General features: G+C 41.1%; 1 protein-coding gene across 1 annotated transcript; it reads left to right on the top strand.

Moving 5' to 3' along the window:
• Positions 1–167: 167 nt before the first annotated feature.
• Positions 168–15,199, top strand: EMC8 (ER membrane protein complex subunit 8). The gene is made up of 5 exons (XM_067540202.1): positions 168–651; positions 9,244–9,320; positions 13,663–13,732; positions 14,287–14,381; positions 14,715–15,199. The coding sequence occupies exons 1-5, from the start codon at positions 445–447 to the stop codon at positions 14,872–14,874; spliced, it is 609 nt and encodes a 202-aa protein (XP_067396303.1). The 5' UTR covers positions 168–444; the 3' UTR covers positions 14,875–15,199.
• The last annotated feature ends 5,671 nt before the right edge of the window (positions 15,200–20,870 follow it).

The following is a 20,870-nucleotide window of genomic DNA, read 5'->3' on the forward strand; positions in this document are numbered from 1 at the left end:
GAGAGGCGACGAGGCGGAACCGGAAACGCTCCCGCGCACGGCCCGGCGGGATACAGGCGGTCGGCGAGAAATAGAGAGCCGAGACAGCCCGCCCCGCGGTGCAGGCTGGGACGTCGGCGGACTCCTCCCCCCCTCCCTCTTCACACCGCCCCGGCGGTGCTTGACGGCTGCGTGGGGGACGCTTTACGGCAGCCTGTGGCCGGAGGTGAGGTGGTGAGGGACGAGGCTGAGTGACTGAGGCGTCGCGTGCGGACGGACGGACGGACGGACTGAGGCGGGAGCCGGCGTCTCAGGGGCCGCCCGGAGGCGCCTCACGCGGCCCGGCGGGGAATCCCCAGCGTCCCCCGCCCCCGCCTATGGTGCCCCCCCGCGCGCCGTGAGGCGAGGCGGCTCAGGCGGGCGGAGCAGGGGGCCGGCCCCCGCGGCGGAGCAGGGCGCCCCAGGATGAAGCTGACCACGCAGGCCTACTGCAAGATGGTGCTGCACGGAGCCAAGTACCCGCACTGCGCCGTCAACGGGCTGCTGGTGGCCGAGAAGCAGCCCACCCCGCCCCGCAAGGACCAGCAGCCCCACGCCCTCTTCGTGGACTGCATCCCCCTCTTCCACGGCACCCTGGCCCTGGCCCCCATGCTGGAGGTGGCGCTGACGCTGGTAAGGCGCGAGAGGAGCACTGGGCCCCGTCGTCAGCGCCTTCCGGGAGCGCTAGGCAGGTGGGGAAACTGAGGCACCGGCTTCAGTGATGTCCCCCCCCACCCCGCCCCGAGGTTGCACGTCTCAGACCAGGGAGGAGGGCTAGGGAGAGAGCCCAGCCGTGGAGAGACTCCCAGGGACGAAGCTGAAAGGGGAAAGAGTCGCAGGTGCACACACACACACAGGCTGGTAGAGAAAGAAACAACTTTACTTCAGAGGCTCACGGAGGGGCCCAAAAAAAAAGGGGGGGGGAATCCTGAGAGGCGCATAATGGTGGAGAGAGAGATGCAGACTTTCCCTCCCAGACGAGCTTGTAGATGGTGCCGTGGAGAAGCCGGGGTTCATGCAGACACAGGCTCTGACATAAGACACTTCTTTCCACTCCGCTGAAGTTCAGACCTTCCATCCTCAACTGGTGGTAGCGAGAATAGAAGCAATAGTGCCAACAGGGTTTGGGTGTTTTTTAATGTGCTCAGAATAGCATTAGATGCATGGTGGTAAAAACATCTGAACCTTGTCCCCACTACAGCTTTTCACTGATGAAAGATGCACCAGCAGAAAAATAAAGCACCTGTTTTGCCGGTGTAGACTTAATGCTTGTCTGTAAGAGGAAGTTGACATTTATAGCAGTATAATTATACCAGTATAACTCCCCAGTTTCCTCCTTCCAGAAAGTGATATGAAGTAAACTGAAAAAGGCATTCTTATACTAGAATAAGAGTGCCCACAGAACAGGTTATCCAAGTATAACTAGATTGGTTTAAATCAGGGGTGGGGAACCTTTTTTCTGCGAAGGGTCTGATGGTGGTACGCGGAAGACAGCTGAGTGTCCGCCGCCGAAAAGGGGCAAACGGCGGCAGGGTTTCAGTGGCGGACACTGCCCCCCTCTCCCCCCCACCGCCACGGCCGAACCAAATGATTTCGGCCCGCGGGCCGGACGTTCCCCACCCCGGTTTAAATGAATACCTTTGCTTTTACTGGTATAACTTTCCCATGTAGACAAGACTTTAGCAACAGGGCTGCCTCCTAGATGAGAGAAAAATCTAGGCATTTTAAAATTGTGTTAGCTAACGTGACTTCAAACACCCCTTAGCATCTAGGTAACACCTTTTAAATTGTTTTAGTTAGTCATGTTGTAAACAGATGTTAAACTGTTTACACTACATGCTACAAATGGTATTTTAGGTCAAGTTAGGTAACTTCTAGGGAAACAAGGTGAGTGAGGTAATATCTTTTATTGGACCAAGCTCTGTTGGTGAGAGAGACATGCTTTCAAGCTTACACAAAGCTCTTCTTTAGGTCTGGGAAATGTACACAGAGGGTATGTCTACACAGCATGGAAAAACCTGTGTCTGGTCCCAAGCTCTTGAATCCTTTCACCCGGCAGGGCCTACAGCCCAGGCTCCACCCCGAGCCCAGAAGTCTACATAGCAATGAAACAGCCCCGCAGCTGTTTTTCTTTGCTGTGTGGACATACACAGACTGTCACAGCTAAATACGAGGCGGAACAGATTATTTAACAGAAGTAGTTAACACATTGCAAGGGACCATTCATGGTAGTGGCCAGTTAACCTCTCCAGTCATGTGAGGGGCAGGTGCAGGGGGGGGCGGATGAGTGAGTTATAGATTGTTGTAATTAGCCTCCTTAAATCCAGTGTCTTATTCAGTCATGATTTTTAGTGTCTAGCAAAGTTATGAATTTGAGCTCCCAGACTTGTCTTTTGAAGATGTTGTGTAGATTTCCTTTGAGGATGGGGAATGAGAGGTCAGATATAGAGTGCTCATTTTGTGAAATGTGTTCAGGCACAAGTGATAAGGGGTTTTTATCTTTTATCATTTTTCTATGTGAGTTCATTTGGAAGTGCAGTGATTATCATATTTCACCCACATAGTATTATCGGGACATTTAGTGCAATGGATGAGGTACCCCACATGTTGTCATAGGCATATGTGGGACCCATGGATCTTGAAAGATGTGTTGGGAGTGTGTGTGTTGATCATCATAGTAGTGGAGATAAGTCTGTGGGTTTTGCTTCTGTTGTTCTGTCAGGATCTGGTGCTGCTTTGAGTTGATGTGTCCTGGACTGTCGAGAGATTGCTTCTGGTTGTGACACGTAGCTCATAGGAATTGCCCTCTAGTCCAGTGTCCTGTTTGACTGTGGCCAGTACCAGATGCTACAGAGGAAGGAATAAGAAACCCACAGTAGGCATATTTGGGATAATCTGCCCCTCACATTAGGTGTTATCCTGGTCTCTAACAGAAATTTTCTTAAACCCTGAAGCACAAGTTCTAATGTTGCTTCCAAAATTTGTCATTAATTATAACTTTGGCTATTCTTAATATCCATATAAATATCCAGTTCCTTTTTGGGGCCTTTTAAGTTCTTGACCTTAATGACTTCCAATTTAATCATGTTGCATTAAAAAAGGTGTTTTTTCCTCTAAAAATGCACCAGTTTTTCCTAGTCAAGACAGAGCCACAGAGACTAAACAAATAGACATTTACATAAAGCCTGATGTGATTAGCGCACAGGACATGGACACAAAATCAGAGTCCTCTTCCTATGTCTGCCACATATTTGCTGTGATACCCAGGGTAACTCAAAACTTTTCTACATTAAGGAAACTTCCTAGTGTAATGCTATTGGTATAGTTACACCAAAACAAACCCCTAAGTTAGATGTGCTGCACTGGTGCAAAATAGGGATTATTCCGCTGCAGTGTACCGTGATTTAACCCAGTAACATACCATGTAGTTACATTTGTGTGAATTTCTTTAATGTAAACAGGGCTTGGTTTAACTCTTCTGTGAACTTCAAATGAGTGTTTAAATTGATTCATGTTTTTAAAGGATCCTAAGCTTCTTGAACTACGGGTGCTATTGAAGTATAAAATATTATACTGTATATTTTTTAGTATGTGTGGTGTTCATAATGACTTTAAATCAAGATTGGATGTCTTTTTAAAAGATACAGACTAGCTCAACCGCAAGTTACTTGATACAGGAATTACTGTGTGAAATTCTCTGGCCTCCATTATGTAGGAGGTCAGGCTGAATGATCATAACAATCTTTTGTAGCCTTCAGATTTATAAATAATGTGGTTGCAAGCAGACAGACACCCACCTTGACTTGCTTTAAGGAACTTTTGCGCAGGCGCCATAAGTCTAAAACAAACTGAAATTGTGGCTTCCCAAATTGCCTGCTACGTTGATGTGTGTATGTCCTACATTATATTGTTTGTGTTGCAGTGGAATATACAGAGCCAAGATTTTAGGACTGATGTATCCCTAGGGCTTTTGTTATGTTAAATGTGTACCTCTTGAAGTTATATTAGTCATCATAAGCAAAAGATGTGACCATGCTTAAGAAACCAAATAAGGCTCAGCTTTCAAATATGGGTGCCCAGACATGGATTTTCAGATACCTAAATACAGATTTTGGCCCAGTCCTGCAAGCTGATCTATGATCACAGATTCTTGTATCTGTGTAGAACCCGACTGACTTCAGTGGAGCTCCATGTGGGCATACGGGTCCACCCACTCAGTGCACCAGTACTGGGGCCTTAGAAGCTTAACTCCAAGCAGACACATTTGAAAACTGAGCCTTTGGTAAGAAATGATGATGTCTCTTAGTTTTTAAAATGACTGGACACACTTGTAGACTTTTCAATTACTGGAGTCAGAAACAGCAACATTTAGACATAATGAAGGGCAGTAGCCTTTGGAGAAACACCAACTCTGACTAGATGAACTGAACTAGGCAACAGTTTGTATATTTGTATGTTTCCAGTGATTGATTGGTTTAAAATATGGGTAAGCACTCAATTCATAGAGATTGCTCTATGTTAGTGCTTGTCTTCATGTACTTCATTGCAGTGCTTGAAGACGTTACTATGCCGATGGGAGAGCTCCTTCCATCGGCGTAGCTAATCCACCTCGAGAAGCAGTAGCTATGTTGGCAGGAGACGCTCTCCTGTCGACGTAGTGCTGTCTACACAGGGGGTTAGGTTGTTATAATTATGTCGCTCTGGGCTGTGGATTCTTCACACCCTTGAGCAATGTAGGCCTGGTTTACGCTTACCGGCAAATTCGGCGGCAGTCGACCGGAGCTACCCTACAAAGCTTGCGTAATTTACGTCGACTTCCTAAATTCTATTCTGCACACCCTCTCCACTACACTGCGCTGATGGGAAATGCATACCTGTCGACACAGCGCTACTCTTTTTTCGGAGGTGGTTTTATTAGATCAACTTCCAGATTGATTGAGCAGGTCTTCACTTCTGCTCAATCGAACCAAATAAATGGATCTGATGGTGGCGAATTTGCCGCCGTCAGTGTAGACATAGCCCCAGTTATGCCGATATAGGTCTGTAATGTAGACCTGGTGTTAGAATGTATAAGTCTCCAAAGTGTAGTGGCGTGTGTTTCAGTGTGCATCCTATGTCCGAAGCATTGTTTTCCTAGCGTAATGATTGTAAGTTGTTAGAAAGGGGGCCCTTGTTTTCTTAGTTCTCGATCCAACGATGTGTAGTATGCAGAGGGACTGCTGCAGCCCCATCGAACACAGTTGACTTCAGTGAGGGCCCTGTGTGGACAAGTAGTTTCCAAGCTTTTTTTTTTTTTTTTTTTTTTTTTTTTTTAAAAAGCTAGGAGCTTTTTGGATTAAAGCCCCAATCCTGCAACCATGCTGTGCACTGGGGAACTGCTGTGCCAGACATTTTTACTGTTTGTTTGTTGTTTGTAGAGCTGGGCAAAATTGGAACACAGTGCATTTATTCAACTATATAAAAAGATACCTTGGTCATGGAAGAAATCTTTTAAAATCCAGAATTGGACCCTGATCCTTTACAGGCTGACATGTGAAGTTCATTACAAGATCTGGGTCTTAATATGTATATCCTGTTTCTTATACAGCTGAAAAATTGAAATAGTAGTACATTTTGTAACTTAAGAACCTTCAGATCCGCAATTTATTGGCTTTTCATTGCTTTTTATTTGTACTCAGTGATTGATTTTAAAAGGAAAAGACATGGAATCCCTGACTTTCCCGCAATTAATCAATTTTTGCACGCCCTAATTATAAAGCTCATGAAGATGGGTTGCAAATTACAGTACTTGTCAATTTTAAGACTTATCAAGCTCAAAGCCTTTTGCTTTATTTGTACAAAGGCTAAGTATCTATGTAATAGCTCATAGAGTTAAACTACATTTTTGTGGCTTTTAAAATGGAGACTGTTTTGCAGTTTACAGCTAATGTAGTGATATGAATCCAAAGAAAAACTTGAGTTAAGGAGTCATCTTAAGCAAACAAGTCAATGAAATTCATGCAGTTAAAGGTGATGTACTTTTCCAGAAACACCTTGCTATCTAAAAGGTCTCGAATCATTGGCTGAATTTAATGAGGGGATATATTTTTTCAGAGCCTGTTATAAACTCTTTCTTGGGTGAGTAATCTTTACCTTTGAAGTGAAATGAACTGCTTATGTGAATGAGATTTTTAGGATCAGGCCTTCAGTGAACAAAAACTGCTATTGATTTCTGAATTATGCATGAACATGAAATTGAGTTAATATTTTCCAAATCTAATTCTAAATTTCTTAGTTTAGAATGTACATTTTCAATGCCAGACTTGTCCATTTTTAAAAAGTTCCACAATGAGTATTAAAGGAATATCAAAAAAAAATGCTATTTATATCAAATGGCACTTGAAATGATGTCATAGCTCAATTTCAAAGTACACATGGGGAAAGGAACATGTATTGAGCCAGTTGCTCCTGTGGGCACAACAGCTTTAATAGAAATATTTACAGTGTGTTGTTAGGCTTTTTCAGCAAAGAGGGAAAAGAAATTGAAAAAAGATTGCAAGGAATACATGTGCACAATTCTTAATTTGAAAAAGTGAGTTACGAAAAATTTCAGGTTCTGCCTCTGTCTCCCTCAGCCAGTTGTAGTTTTGCAATGATATTTTTCTTTTTTTTAAAACTCTCTTTTCTGATGCAATGCAGTTGCTCTCCATACATGAGCAACAGTGAAAGTGCCTCTATACTTAGGCCTTGTCTATACTCGCAAATCTTTCAAAATCCTCCGTGGTTGCATTACCATGGGTGCAGCTCCACTTGTGGTAGCAATGGTAGAAGTTTGGGGACATTCTCCACTAGAGTACGCTGACTTCAGTGGAACTATAACAGTTTACACAAGCTGAGGGTCTGCCCCTCAGGTATACTGTATAAAAGCTATGTATTGTGATTTTTATCATCTGTCTCATGTTGACCTGCGCTAATCAGGATTAGACAACAATGTGATAGAAACATCAGTGGCCAGTTGATGCTGGGGTTACCATTGGTGGTATTGCAACAGTGTGAAATTTCATGAAAAAGCGCCAGTGTAAACCTAGCCAAATTGTTGTTAAATTCAAAAAGTTAACAGTCTTTGTTTACAGAAAAACTTTTTCACAGGCTGCAAGTTTACTTTAAAAAGGAAACTGTCAACTTAAAAGTTACACTTGTTTGAAATTGTTTTTAGTAACATACACAATAAAAATGTGAGAAAAATGTAATTTTTAAATTGACAGTTTCCTTTTTAAAGTAAATTTGTGTCGGGGTTGCTGGCTTTAGTGCCAAGGTTTCAGCCCACTAGCAATTAAAACTGAAGTCATAAACCCTTGAAATGGGTGTATAATTGCTCCAATTGCTGTTTCAATGCCAGAAGATGACATTTTAATAAAACACACAAATCCGTGTCATCTCCTGTGGATGAGGGATTATTTACATGGCTTTCTTCTGCTTAGACAGTTTAATACTGTAATTATTCTACTAAATGTGAAATTGTTTTGATTTACATGATGCCAAAGTTCAACATCAAATACATTTGGAATCCATTTTAATCAATCTATTTCAGTTTTTAAAATGCATAGTAACTGGAGAGGGAAGCACTAGCTGTTTTCTCCACCTCCCAAATTTCTGGATTATCCTGGCCTGATACTCTTAATTGTGAGCAACAGCAATGGTAGATATGTATTTTCAAAACAACAGAGACAGTGGACCAAATTCAGAGCTGGTGTAATCCATTGTTTCCCAGTTATTTTTTTCCTGCGTTACACCAGGTCTGAACTCAAAAAAAACAAAACAAAACAACTATATAAACTTTCATAGATTTAAAAAAAAAAATCATTTGCATATGTGAAATCTTATTCATAGAACAAGGGACCATTATGATCATTTAGTCTAGTGGTTCCCAACCCGTGGCCCATGAGCCACTGGGGGCTTTCAAAGTGGCCCACTGCTCCCCTGCCACTGGCTGCGGAAGGCATCCACTGCCTAAGGACCCGGGCGGAGCGCATTGCCGAGGGGCTACAAGACTGGTGCAAGCTCCTTGCTGCAGCCAAGGGGACAGGAGATCAGCACTTCCCTCCCTCTGGCTGTAGCAGGGAGCACAGCAAAGTGCTCTGCCTGGGTCCCTAGGTATTGAGGTCCCTGCTGGAGCCAGAGGGAAGGAGGGGAGCACTGATTTCCTATCCCCCTGGCTGGAAAAGGGAGCTACTACCTGGGAACCCAGGAGCTACAGGGCACATGCAGTTTCCCTGCTGCAGGCAGGGGGAAGAGAGATGGCGAAGAGGGAGGCAGCCTCCTCGCTGAACTCCTTCCATCTCACTGCAGTGGGGGAGGCAGAGGCTGCTGGTGGAGACTGGTGGCCCTTCAGGGTTGTAAAAATGAAATCTGTGGCCCTCGAGCCGAAAAGGTTGGGAACCACTGACATAGTCTGACCTGTATAACCCAGGACGTGAATTTAACCTAATAATTCCTGCATCCAGGTCGTGTTCTCTGGTTGAGCAACAGCGTATTGTTAAAAAGGCATTCAAAGACTCCAAGTAATGGGAAATCCACCCAACATCCCTTGGTAAATTGTTTGTGTTTAATTACCCTCACAGATGAACTTTTAAGAAAAAAAGAACCTTGTATTAATGCAGATCCCCTTAGCAACTGGCGTGGGTTGGAAGAATGAGATGATGGTCAGAATTTTATGTCATATCTTTCAGTTCTTAAATGTAAAGCGTTAGTTGCTTTTTAAAGTAAACATTATACAATATAAAAATGTATACATTGTAGCATCATGTGCATTTCTACTATTCTGAGCAAAACGGATGCAACTGTCTTATGAAATAGGGTTAGTCTCTCATCCTGTACACTGCCCTGCTTCCCACTGCCAACTAAACACTAACAGAAAATAGCCAGTAAGACCTAAAATTCTATGCCAGTGGTTACTCAAGCGCTTCTGAACAAAATCTGTTGTTTGAATTTCAGGTTGTACATCACAATTCAAATATCTTCTTGTTCTTTCACTTTAGTTAATTCATGTTTTGTATATCTTTTCCCTGATACTTATTTTTCTTCCTGTGTTGTAGTTAACAATATTAGCATTTGGCTAACTTCTTTAGCAATTAGGTAAAATGTTATAACGTTTCAGTTGCCAGCTTATTCTCAGGAAAGATGTATACTTTTTGGTAGTTTTGTGTGTTTTTTCTGGACTCACAATTGTTTTAATTACTCTTTCAGATTGATTCTTGGTGCAAAGAGAATAGTTACGTGATAGCTGGATATTATCAGGCTAACGAGCGCGTGAAAGATGCCAGGTGTGTTGATGCAATATCTCCTCCTGTTTACTCTCTCATGCTGCTCTTTGTACTCTGCCAACAAAAATCATTGCATGAATAATCTGTGAATGTTGATTAACTTTGACAACTGTCATGGGTTTCACCTTGTTTCCTTAATACTATTCTGTGAAATGTCTTTTGTGCAGTCTCAGAAACCTCCATTTTTCCAGAATTATTCATATAGAGTTGCTGGATGTTTCAAAGCATGCTAACCAATTTAATTGGCAGATATCAGGGAAATTACTAGAATTCACAGATGTTTTAACGTGAATCTGTTCATGAATCTGTAGATCTTTCAGGAACTCATTTTGAAGTAATTTAATCTTTATCAGATTATTTAATTGCCTTTAATTTTTTATGAAGCTCTTTGCTACTGAGTCATGGAATTGTCTTGCAGTGAAACACCATATAAGTAGAGCACAGACCTCACTTCTTACTCATCACTTGCCCCAAGAATACTCTTTATTAACAGGTTGTAAAATTTTCAAAATCAACAAAGTTATTTAGGAATCTGAATCTCATTGAAAGTCAGTGAGACTTAATGCATTTTTGAAAAGGGGACTTAGGTTTCTAATTCACTTATGCTGTTTTGTAAATTTTACCCAAGATGCATTCACCATAAATTAGCTATAGAATTTTAATTGTCATGTCAATCCTATTTTAAAAGTAAAGTCCACTGTAAATATTTTATAACTAAGACACATTTAGGGCTCATCTAGACTAAGGAAACTTGCATCAGTATAACTGCCTTGATATGTGGTCATACTGATGGAAACTCCTAATGTTGTAGACACACTTTGCCAGTGTCAGAGGGACTTGAATTATGTGATTTGTAACCTGTACATTAGTGCAGTACATCTGTACGTCAGGGGTTTGTGCTAGTGTAACTATACTAATGCAAAAATGAAAAACACTTTAGACAGCAAATTTTATTTGAGGTCCCGTCAGAAACACTGCTTTTTGAGATAGGGCAGTGACACAGTGGATTTGTTTCCTACTTTGTGTGACTTCTGTAAACTAATACAAAGTTACTTAAGCTCTTTATTTCAGCAAATAGTATTTTGGGGGAAATCTTCAAAATCACACTCACTCAAATGTATCTGCAACTGTAAGTCTTATCTTAAAACTGAATAATTCTATATTTTCCCTCTAATTAATTCAGCTCATTAAATAACCAATCAGAGATATCCTAAGGGACAGTATTTTAAGTTTACACATGTATATTGAATATTTTTCTTCCCATGTATAAATCATTAAGCATCCAGTATTAAGACTAATTAGATGACATAAATGCTTTCATTTTAAATCAATATTAACATCTTGTTCTAAGTAAAACATTTTAATATATTCAAGCCATTTTGTTGGAGCAAAATCTCTTCTGGTCTTGAGGGATATCTCCAAATAAAAATTCTCATGTCTCGAGCTATCACAAGAGTTAAGAAGGTTTACCATTTGCTCAGTAAAGAGTTGGGTGCAAGCAGATTTTCTTTGGAATCTTCTAATTATAACATAATCGCAGGGGGACTATTTCCACAACACTTTAATTAATACCACGTGTACTTCAGCGTGTGGCTTGCTAGTTACGCTACTAATTTTTTGAGGTGTTGCTGTTGATCTTCACATTGCCACAGAAAGTATAAGATAAGGTATTTAAGAGGCTTTCAGCAGAGACTCTCTGTATATGTATGATGACTAGATCAGAGAGGTCTTGATCTCAGTTGGGATCTCCAGGCACTCCGGTAATATTAATAAATAAGAAGGGGCTAAGTCCTTCTTACAACAAATGGGTAACTTGTCCCCTGTGCCCTTTAAAGATTCTAAAATCATAATAAAGACTGAATCTGCTTGAAAATACCATACTTCATCTATCTGTTTGTCTATATATACTCTCTCTCTCTCTCTCACTCTCTCTCTCACTCTCTCACTCACACACACACACACACACAACAGTCTGTGGATTTTCAGGTGGTCTGAAGAACTGTTTGCTTTTCTCATGTGGTGATGCATCTGTCACTTTTCAAGTTGTGATGCATTCTTCTGGTAATAGCACAGTTTGGGACATCTTAATTCTTCCAGAGGTATTTTGGACCAACTAAACTGAAACAAACACACACTTGTCTGCACCCTGCACAGCTTTATTTTGGGTAAATTCAGCTGTGATCACATTTTTTCCACCAAACCTGAAGGAGTGGCAAACACAGGAAGGCAGAATTGAATTACAAAGTGACCCGGGGAGAGTAAAGCAGCAATTGCTTTAGGCAATGAGGAGAGAGATGGGACTATTACATGTACATCTCTAAATGCAGGGAGAAGAAATAAATAGCAAATCTACAAAATGGTTACATTTCTCCACACCCTAAATAGCCACAATTATCCCATTAAAGTGAACTTTTCATCTCAACCCTATAGTAATGCTACTTATTCCATGTAGCCAAGCACTAAAGTTAGTGCAGAGAAATCGTGCATTTGGAACGTTGGGAAGGAAGGGAAGGTGGTATGCAAGAAGATGTGTAATAGAAGTTTCCCACATAATGGAAGTTTAGGGATCACTGCTCTTGACTTACTATTTAGAGCAAAGTAAATCCTTTAAAGACTTCTATAAACAGAAGAGGAGCACATAACTTAGACCTTCCAAAGGAATGTGTTTTACATCAACTATTTGTGCATGTAATTTAGAGGAATATAATGCCCGTATTCACTTTGAATTTATGAATTTGTTTGCCAAGATTATACCCTTGCATTACACAGTGACCGTCACCTTTTACTATCTTTTTAAAGAAATATAAATATATTGGCTTAATAGTGGAACTGGGTATTGAGTGAGTTTTAGATGTAGATTGAGGAGCAAACTTAGAAATCTCCTTTTCCTGGAGATGGAGCCAAAGATAGCCATGATATTCTTGATCTGGTGGAAGGTTTGGAGGCTGCAAACTATTGGATCCACACATCAAGCCTGTAGTAAGCATTTACTTCAGAAAAATAATGGAAATGTAGGTCTGGAAAGGACTTTGGGAAGCCAAGTCCAACCCTCTGTTCTGAGGCAGGGCCAAGTAAACTTAGACCATCCCTGACAGATTTTTGTCTAACTGGTTCTTAAAAACCTCCAGTGATATGGATTCCATAGTCTCCCTTGGAAGACTATTCCAGAGCTTAACTACCCTTATCATTAGAAAGTTTTTCCTAATTAGCCTAAAGCTCTCTTGCTGCAGATTAAGCCCATTACTTCATGTTGTACCTTAAGTGGAAATGGAGAACCATTGATCACTGACTTCTTTATAACAGTCCTTAACATATTTGAAGAGTTATCCTATTATCAGGTCCCACCTCATTCTTTTTTTTCAAGTCTAAATATGCCCAGTTTTTTAATCTTTCCTCCTAGGTCTAACTCTTTTGTCACTTTTGTTGCTCTCCTCTGGATGTTCTCCAGTTTGTCCACATCTTTCGTAAAGTGTGACACCCAAAACTGGACACACTACTCCAACTGAGGCCTCACCAGTGCAGAACAGAGTGGGGCAATTACCTCCCTCATCTTACATACAACACGCCGTTAATGCATCCCAGAATATTAGCCTTTTTCACAACTACATCCCATTGCTGACTCTCATTCAATTTGTGATCCACTGTAACCCCAGATCCCATTCAGCAGTACTACTACCTGGCCAGTTATTCCCCATTTTGTAGTTGTCCATTTGATTTTTCCTTCCTAAGTGAAGTACTCTGCACTTACCTTCATTGAATTTAACCTTGTTGAATTAAGACCAATTTTCCAATTTATAAAGGTAATTTTGAGTTCTAATTCTCCTCCATGGTGCTTGAAATCCCTCCAAGCTTGGTGTCATCTGCAAACATTATGTAAGCATACGCTGTACTCCAGTATCCAAATCATTAATGAAGATACTAGTACCAGACCCAGGACTGAGCTGTGTGGGACCCCACTAGATACACCCTCCCAGTGTGACAGCAAACCTTTGATAAACTACTCTTATGAATACAGTCTTTCAAGTAGTTGTGCCACCCACTTTATAGTAATTTAATCTAGACTGCATTTTCCTGGTTTGCTTATGAGAATGGCATATGGGACTGTAGTAAAAGCCTTACCAAAATCAATATGTATTATGTCTGCTGCTGGAACACAGTTAAAATATAGATTATGTGCTAAAGAGAGATGAGTTAGTGTTTTCTTAGATCAAGTGTAGCATCAGATTAATATCTTATTCCTGTTTGCTGCTACTGTGTTTTTCCCATGTCTTGTCTCAGCTCTTATTTCCTACTCATTTCAACAGAAATATATAGTACAATTAACTTGACCTTCCTTCTGTAGTCCAAACCAGGTCGCTGAAAAAGTAGCCTCCAGGATTGCAGAGGGCTTTAATGACCCAGCACTCATCATGGTATGTAATTTCATTTCTCTCTCTTCTGATTTATAACCATAGTATTGGAATGAGCATTTAATCCCATTTTTTGGATCTGTTAATAGATTAATGTGATGACTCACTTGCTGAGCCTCTGAGTGCCTTGGGGAGTCCCTTGCAGTGTTTTCAAGCAACCCTTTTGGCCAAAAGAGCAGTTACTGTGCTCTAAAGAGAGCCTACTTCTGGCCTTCCTTGGTCATGGAAAGAGTTGCTGCATTCTGGGTATGTGGTGTGGGAGTAAAGGAGGTATATTCTTCCGTGCCCTTTCACACCCTTACCCTCTCAATAGGCAAAAACAGCGGTGGGTGTTTGCAATACATAAGATATGTCCAGTGGAATGTTGGTGTATTAAAAGAAACCGCTTTAGACCATTTAAAAATTGACATTTGGGAAGCAGCAATAAAATGCAACAGTTAATTGGTTAGTGGAGGAGAATGGAAGAAATTATGTTCAAAACCACTGTCACTTTTACACCATCTCTTTATTTGAGATCTTGAAGGAAAGAACATGATTTTTTTTCTGTTGCACATTAGGTGGATAACACTAGATTTACGATGGAGTGCATAGAACCTGCCATTCATGTGTATGAACATCACGAAAACAAATGGAGATGCAAAGACCCACATTTGTGAGTAATATGTTATCTAGGTTGTGATAAAGAGGGGCTTTCTTTGTGTACATAGCTATAAAGAGCAACATTGTCTTATTACACTTGAACAACACAATATAGAATGACCTTGTAAGTAGAAAACCAGCAATTATTGGCCATGCTTTGAAAGCTTCTCTTTTTCATAATGTTGAGAGAGAATATCTATTTTATAAAAACAAAATTCTGTCAGTATTCTGCCTCCTCAGCTATAGCCACATTGCATAGTGCTATGGCTTATTTTTTAATTGAAAGAGCTGATGGAGATCGTTTTACTTGTGGAGACTATTAATTCCTGTTTATTTTACATTCTAGTGATTATTGTGAAGACTGGTCTGAAGCCCAGAGGATCTCCGCATCTCTTTTGGACAGCAAGTCCTACGAAACCCTTGTGGATTTCGATAATCACCTAGATGACATCCGGAATGACTGGACAAACCCAGAGATCAACAAAGCTGTCCTACACCTATGTTAGGGAGGCTTCCACTGACTGATTTATGGGCATTTCCACTATGCTGAAGATACTTAAAAATATTTTTGAATGTAAATAGAGTTATATTCAGTACCTTCTGGGAAACGCCAACAGATTAAAAAAGAGCGGCATGTCATCTGGAAAAGGTAACATGCCCATAAGCAGTCAAATCTTTTTAATGAGAATCATTAAAAGGAATACAAATTGTCAGGTATAGCCATCCTTGTGGATTCCTTCCCATTTGTAGTAATTGTTGCTATAACCTTTAAAACCAGAATTACTTCTGCTTGTCCAAATTGTTCATATTAAAAAGTTTTGACTAACCTTTTATATCTTTAGAGAGTAATTTTTAAAGTTTTTATGAAATATCTTTCAAAAAAGAATGTTGTCCTTAGATGAGATGTTTTTAAACTCTTCTAAGCCACAAATGTGTAAACAAAATCCAGTGGTAACTGGTCTTTTGACCTGGTTCTTAACTGGCATTATACTGATGCAGTAAAGTACTGCTAACTGCTTAAAATTCTACTCTGTGCACATATTGCATTTGTTTTGCTGCAGTTTAACGTATCATAACTACAGAATAACTCATTCAAAGCAATATTCCCAAATGCTACAGAGATTCCCAAGCACGCTGGCACTACAATCCCAATTGTTGCCTGAGATATAGTTATAACCAAGGTCAAAACAAATCTTAACTTTATGGTTTGTGAAAAGGACTTAGAGCACACGAATGGGTTTGAATCAACTGCAATGCTCTGTTAGAATTGAGGAAACAAAGAGAAGAGTAAAATGTTCTCTTGATTATATGCAGTTTTTCTATCTGGATTTTAAACAGATACTCTTAATTCTGAGCTGATTCGCGCACACAGGTCTGAAATATATCTATCTGTAAATTAAAGGCAACTGATCTGTCTTTAGTATATGGATCAAAGGAACCTAGATACACTCCAGTTCATCTTAAATCTATCTTTCTAATTAATATCTGTTTCTAACAAGTTTACCATTTGATGAGGAAGCTTTATAGCAGAATTTCCTTTGTCATTATTTTTAATATATTCTTTTGTACCAGGTACACCAAAGGCATTGTACCCTACCTTCTGTCTTTCCTTTAATTATGTTGTTATAGAACTTGTAACAACGTCACCTGGTGAACCTAATGAACTTGAAAGGATTAATTTTATATCATTCAACACTTTTTAATAGTAACACCACATGAAAGGAAAATGCTTTAGCTGACTAACTGCTATTGTAGTTTTTCCCTCACCACCTGAAAATAAACTTGAAGACATGGGGAATGTCAATCAGATACTTTGTGCCATCTTTGGTGGGGTTGTGTGAGGAGAAGAGGGAGTAGGGAGGAAAGGGGATAGCAAGATAAGTAGACTCAGTAATTGGCTGCATAGTGCAGTTAATGCACTAATTTGTCTTTTGACCTTGAAAAACCTGAGTTCAATTCTTAATTGGGGCAGAAGTGAAAAATATTTAGTCTCTTGCTCATAATAGACACATACAAATTGCAGCATAGTTCGCTCAAAGTCTTTTCCTCAGTTCCCTATGAAAACAAACAAACAAACCCCCTTCATGATGAAAATCCAGGAGCAGTATTTATCCCTCTTTTAACTATTCTTGAGGTGACGTAGTGTGCTCCTATTGAAGTCAATGGGAGTTTTACCATTGATTTCAATGGGAACAGAGTTAAGGCCAAAATCCCACTCTAAAGTGATCATTGTTATGAATGAGGATTACAGAAACTAGTGCTTCCTTTTTTTCAGAGTAAAAATAAACTGGTTTGTAGAAGAATGAAGCAGACATCTTTTGGCGAAGTAAAATGCTGAATAGTGATCACTGAACAAGAGAAACTGAAATCCAGTTGACAACCAGCAAGAGAAACATATTTCTAGGGCTACTATACCACAGATCTAAATCTATCTAATATAGCTACTGGAGTGTTCCTAACAGTATGTGTACAGAAGAAACATTACAAATTATGCACATTATATAAACAGAACTTTTCAAGATGTTTGCAAAACATAATGCAAAGTCTTAGCCCACTCTTTCCTGGGACAGATGTTATTGTTTGTCCCTTTTTGACCTGAGTGGGTAGTCCAAGTTGGTGGACTTGTGGTTCGATCCAGTTGGGAGCAGAACTTGGTGATCGCTAAGCACTTCTTTGATGCAGTTTTGTGTATTTACAAAGAATGTACAAAGTTGTGTATCGCTGAATGCAGAAGGGATCAAATATCATGAAACAGCTTATTTTGTTCGCCGCACCAAGAGCAGACTTTTCAGCTTGCACCCTGACCTCAAAAAAAAATTCTCCAGGTTTCTTCCCAGGTCAGCCACACACTTTCAGCTGGTCCTTCAATCCATCTCAGTCTCTTCTCAGTTTGTGTGTTCTCTCCCACCAGTGTGCACATGGTCACAATACCCAGTTGAACCCTCTGCCCATCTGGTGCTAGTTTCTGAGCAGACTCTGCTAGGCTTTGCTTTAGGTGTGACCCCTTAACTGTCTCCTACAACTGGCTTAAATGGGGGAGTCATTCAGAGATGAGTTTAGAGGTTTTAACTGAACCCATAACAAGGTTTCACGTAGCTGATAACATTATCTTAACAAGGCACTGGGAATTGAACTGATTACATGAAGAGTCATTAAACAGCACTGAAATACAAGCTAGTATATCTTTTAAGCTACAGGAAATGCATTTCTCATTCTTCCCAACTCGATGGCCTGTAATCAAGTTTTTGGCCATATATGCATTCACACGCTCTAATTTGTTCTGGCATATACTCTGCCCTTATCCTGTTAAGGCTTCCCAATATGCTAAATGTTTTGTAAAGATCCATTTTTTTTAGTTGTAAAATATAATTAACTCAAAGCAAAATATGTATCATTGGGGGCTCTAATCTGATAGAAATGATAATGCTCTTACTGACTGAGAAGCAGCGGTGTATTGTTAAACATTAAGAGACTTTGCTGGAAGGGATGGGAGAGAAGCATCATATGATGTCCTCCCCCTCTCTCCCTCTTTTGTTTGCTTGTAGATTTCTAGTAATGTCCAATGGACATTTGCCCACCAATAAAGCCAGAGGCTGGTTTTAAACAAACAAACACAGCAGGTGCAGCAGGGCACCAGTGAGACCTGCCCTGTCAACTGAACAATTTTCTCCCATCCCTCTTATTTGCATTGAAGGCTGGACAAGAAGCAGCACTGGTATAAAGGCAACGCTTGTACTTGCTTTGATTCATGTTGGTTACATGTGAAAGGAAGAAATAGGGAAGCAGGTAATCTCTGAGGGCATAGTTCTGCCTGCATGTTGATCTTGCTCCAGATCTAGAGCAGCTGTATATTTCTTGACGTGGGCATCAACTGGAATAGTTAAAGAAATGCAAGGTAACTCCTTTTTTAACTTTCAGGGAAGAAAGAGCTGGTGGGAGGGAAAAGTCTTCATTCCTAATGATCTTTTTTTACTGTATTACCTCTTCTTCAGGGTCACAGCCACCATTCTTCTGTGCCTAGGAAGATTGCTTTCAGACCATATCCCTCTCCTATAATCAGCCCAGTGGGCCATCAATGAATGCCATGCAGAGTTCTCTTTCCTCCACCTATTGACATGTCTTAAGTTTCTGCTTCTACAGCTTTTCAGGCCTGGCCCGCCCAAGTTCCTGTGATCAGAAATCAAATACTGGCCCTTCTGCATTGTGTGTCTGCATTAGGGTTCTCCATAACGCCCATCACCACTGTATCTGAGCACTTAGAAATGCAGAGGGGCCCCCTGGGTTTGTTTTTGGGGGTGGGTTTTTTTTTTTTTTTTGGTATAACAAAGATATTTTCCCTCTATATTAATGTTTGAAAGATTTGTGATGAACAGTTCTAACCAATAAATGAATGTATAGAAAACTGGCACAAAAGGCAACGGGGAAGCCCAACTCAGTCTGATATTTAAAGCACCGCTCTAGAGTAAATATAAGCAATCAGCACCAAAAAATGATGGAATTCTGAATGACTTTGAAGGTCAGGTGAGTGAATTTTCTTAAGGTGCTATTTACCCCCTTTGCAGACACCAACTTTATGGCAGGAGCAATAAAAGGCACTAATTCAGGAGTCTTTTATGGTAAAGCAAGAAGAGGAGGTGGGCTTGCTGCAGCATATGGTTTTTGAATGAAATCCTGTTTTCTTCCCAAGCAGCTCTCTGAGTTGACTTGAGACCCAAGGAGGCTCTGTGACATGCTAAAGGGCATGCAGCGTGCACCTCCCCTTCCCCTGCCCCGTGGTTCTAACCATTAGACACCATGGCTAAGATTTTCAAAAGTGACTCGTGATTTTAGGTGCCCACCGTGAGACACTTCAAAGAGACCTCTCTTTCAGGAAGGGTTGAGGTTCTGCCCTTCAGACCTCTTGAAAAGTACTTCCAGTTAGACACCGAAAAACCAAAGTACTAGAATCACTGGACCCTTTGGAATTGCTTGGCTGATATAGCAGTGCTATGCTAAGTACTGTTTGGGAAGGGGTCACCCTCACTATAGGATCAAAAGGGGCTGGTAATTAGTAGTATGTGTGACTGCAAATATTGGGGGACAGTGGGATGGCTGTGCTCAGTGGAAAGGCATCTCAAATAGCTGGTGACTAGGAGATGGTGGTGAGCCTGCATGTGGCATGCTGTACTGTAAATAAGCTTTTTTCCTTTCCCGCTACCATGCAATTGAAGTGGGAGGTTGAGGACTTTGCCAGTTTTCTGTTAGCCTAAGCAAATTGCTACATTTGTCTCTTCATAATTCCAGATACCAAGGCCACCTTGTGCCATATTTAATCAGGGTACTCTTTGTAACAGCAAATGTTTATATAAGGAGAAGCACTGATGCAGAGTGGATAATGCACTGGACTTGGCTTTCAGATATCATAGGGCCCACCAGCATGAAAAGAACTTAGATAAATAGAGCAGGATGCCAGAAACTGGGTTTTATTCCCAGTTCTGCCACAAACCTGCAGTGAGATCTTCAGCAAATCGCTGAGGTTCAGATCCTCAAAGGTGTTTAGATATCTAACTCCCCTTGATTTCAGTAGGAGACAGGCACCTAAATATCTTTGAGAATCTGGGTCTGAGCCTATTTTCAAAGCTGCTGTGCCCCTGCAGCTCCCAGGGGTTTCAGTGGATCTGTGGTTGCTCTGCTCTTCTGAAAACCAGGCTACAAACTTCCTTCTGTTTTCCAGCTATAGAGTGGGGACTGTGCTACTTACCAGCCACGCTAGCGGGGTGAGGCTTAACTCAATATTTTATTTGCATTAGAGTAGTTCATAGAGGCAGGTCCCAGTGAGGCTGGGTGCTGTACAAACCCATATTGAAAGAGAGTCTCTGCCCTAATCAGCTTACAATCTAAATGGGGAAGACACAAACACACAGAGTGGAAGGGGAAAGAAAAACGTGGGCAGCCTCTAGCTGTAAAAGTGCTTGAGAGTCTCAGCTGGGCAGAGCTATCCATGGAGAAAGAGTAAGCAAAATGTTAAATGTAGGAAGCTTTTAATAGGTGGTAACTTAAATTTTATCGGAACTTGGAAAATGTTCCTGAGATGAAATCTGCTTGCCCTGCATTTGTGAGCAGCGCTTCTGGTGTGCATTTTAATGTAGCTGCTGGAGGGAAGCCTAATGGGCATAAGCCACTGAGAGTGGGGGGATGTGGGGGCGGGAACTAGTGCACCGGCCACGTATTGAACAACAGCTGTGCAAGTTGCTTCTCCTTGCTCTACCCGTGCTCTGTTAAAATCCCATTCTTCTGATTTTAGGCCCCCACTCTGCTCTTCCAATGCATCTTAATTCCATGCTGCAAGATTGCTTGCCATTCTCGCCGCGCCTGAGCCACTCGTTCCATAACAGGCAGCACTTGCACAAGGGACTTGATTGTGACCGTTGCCTTTATCACTTCCAGACCAGATTTTAACCCTGCTTAACTCTCTCATCAGAAAGGCTTCTGCACTGGCAGTTTTATCCCTGATTTCATTTTT

Source organism: Emydura macquarii, unplaced genomic scaffold (genome assembly GCF_026122565.2).
Source record: "Emydura macquarii macquarii isolate MOO-44397 ecotype Brisbane River unplaced genomic scaffold, CSIRO-AGI_Emac_v2 contig_561, whole genome shotgun sequence".
In the NCBI taxonomy this organism is placed as follows: domain Eukaryota; kingdom Metazoa; phylum Chordata; order Testudines; family Chelidae; genus Emydura; species Emydura macquarii.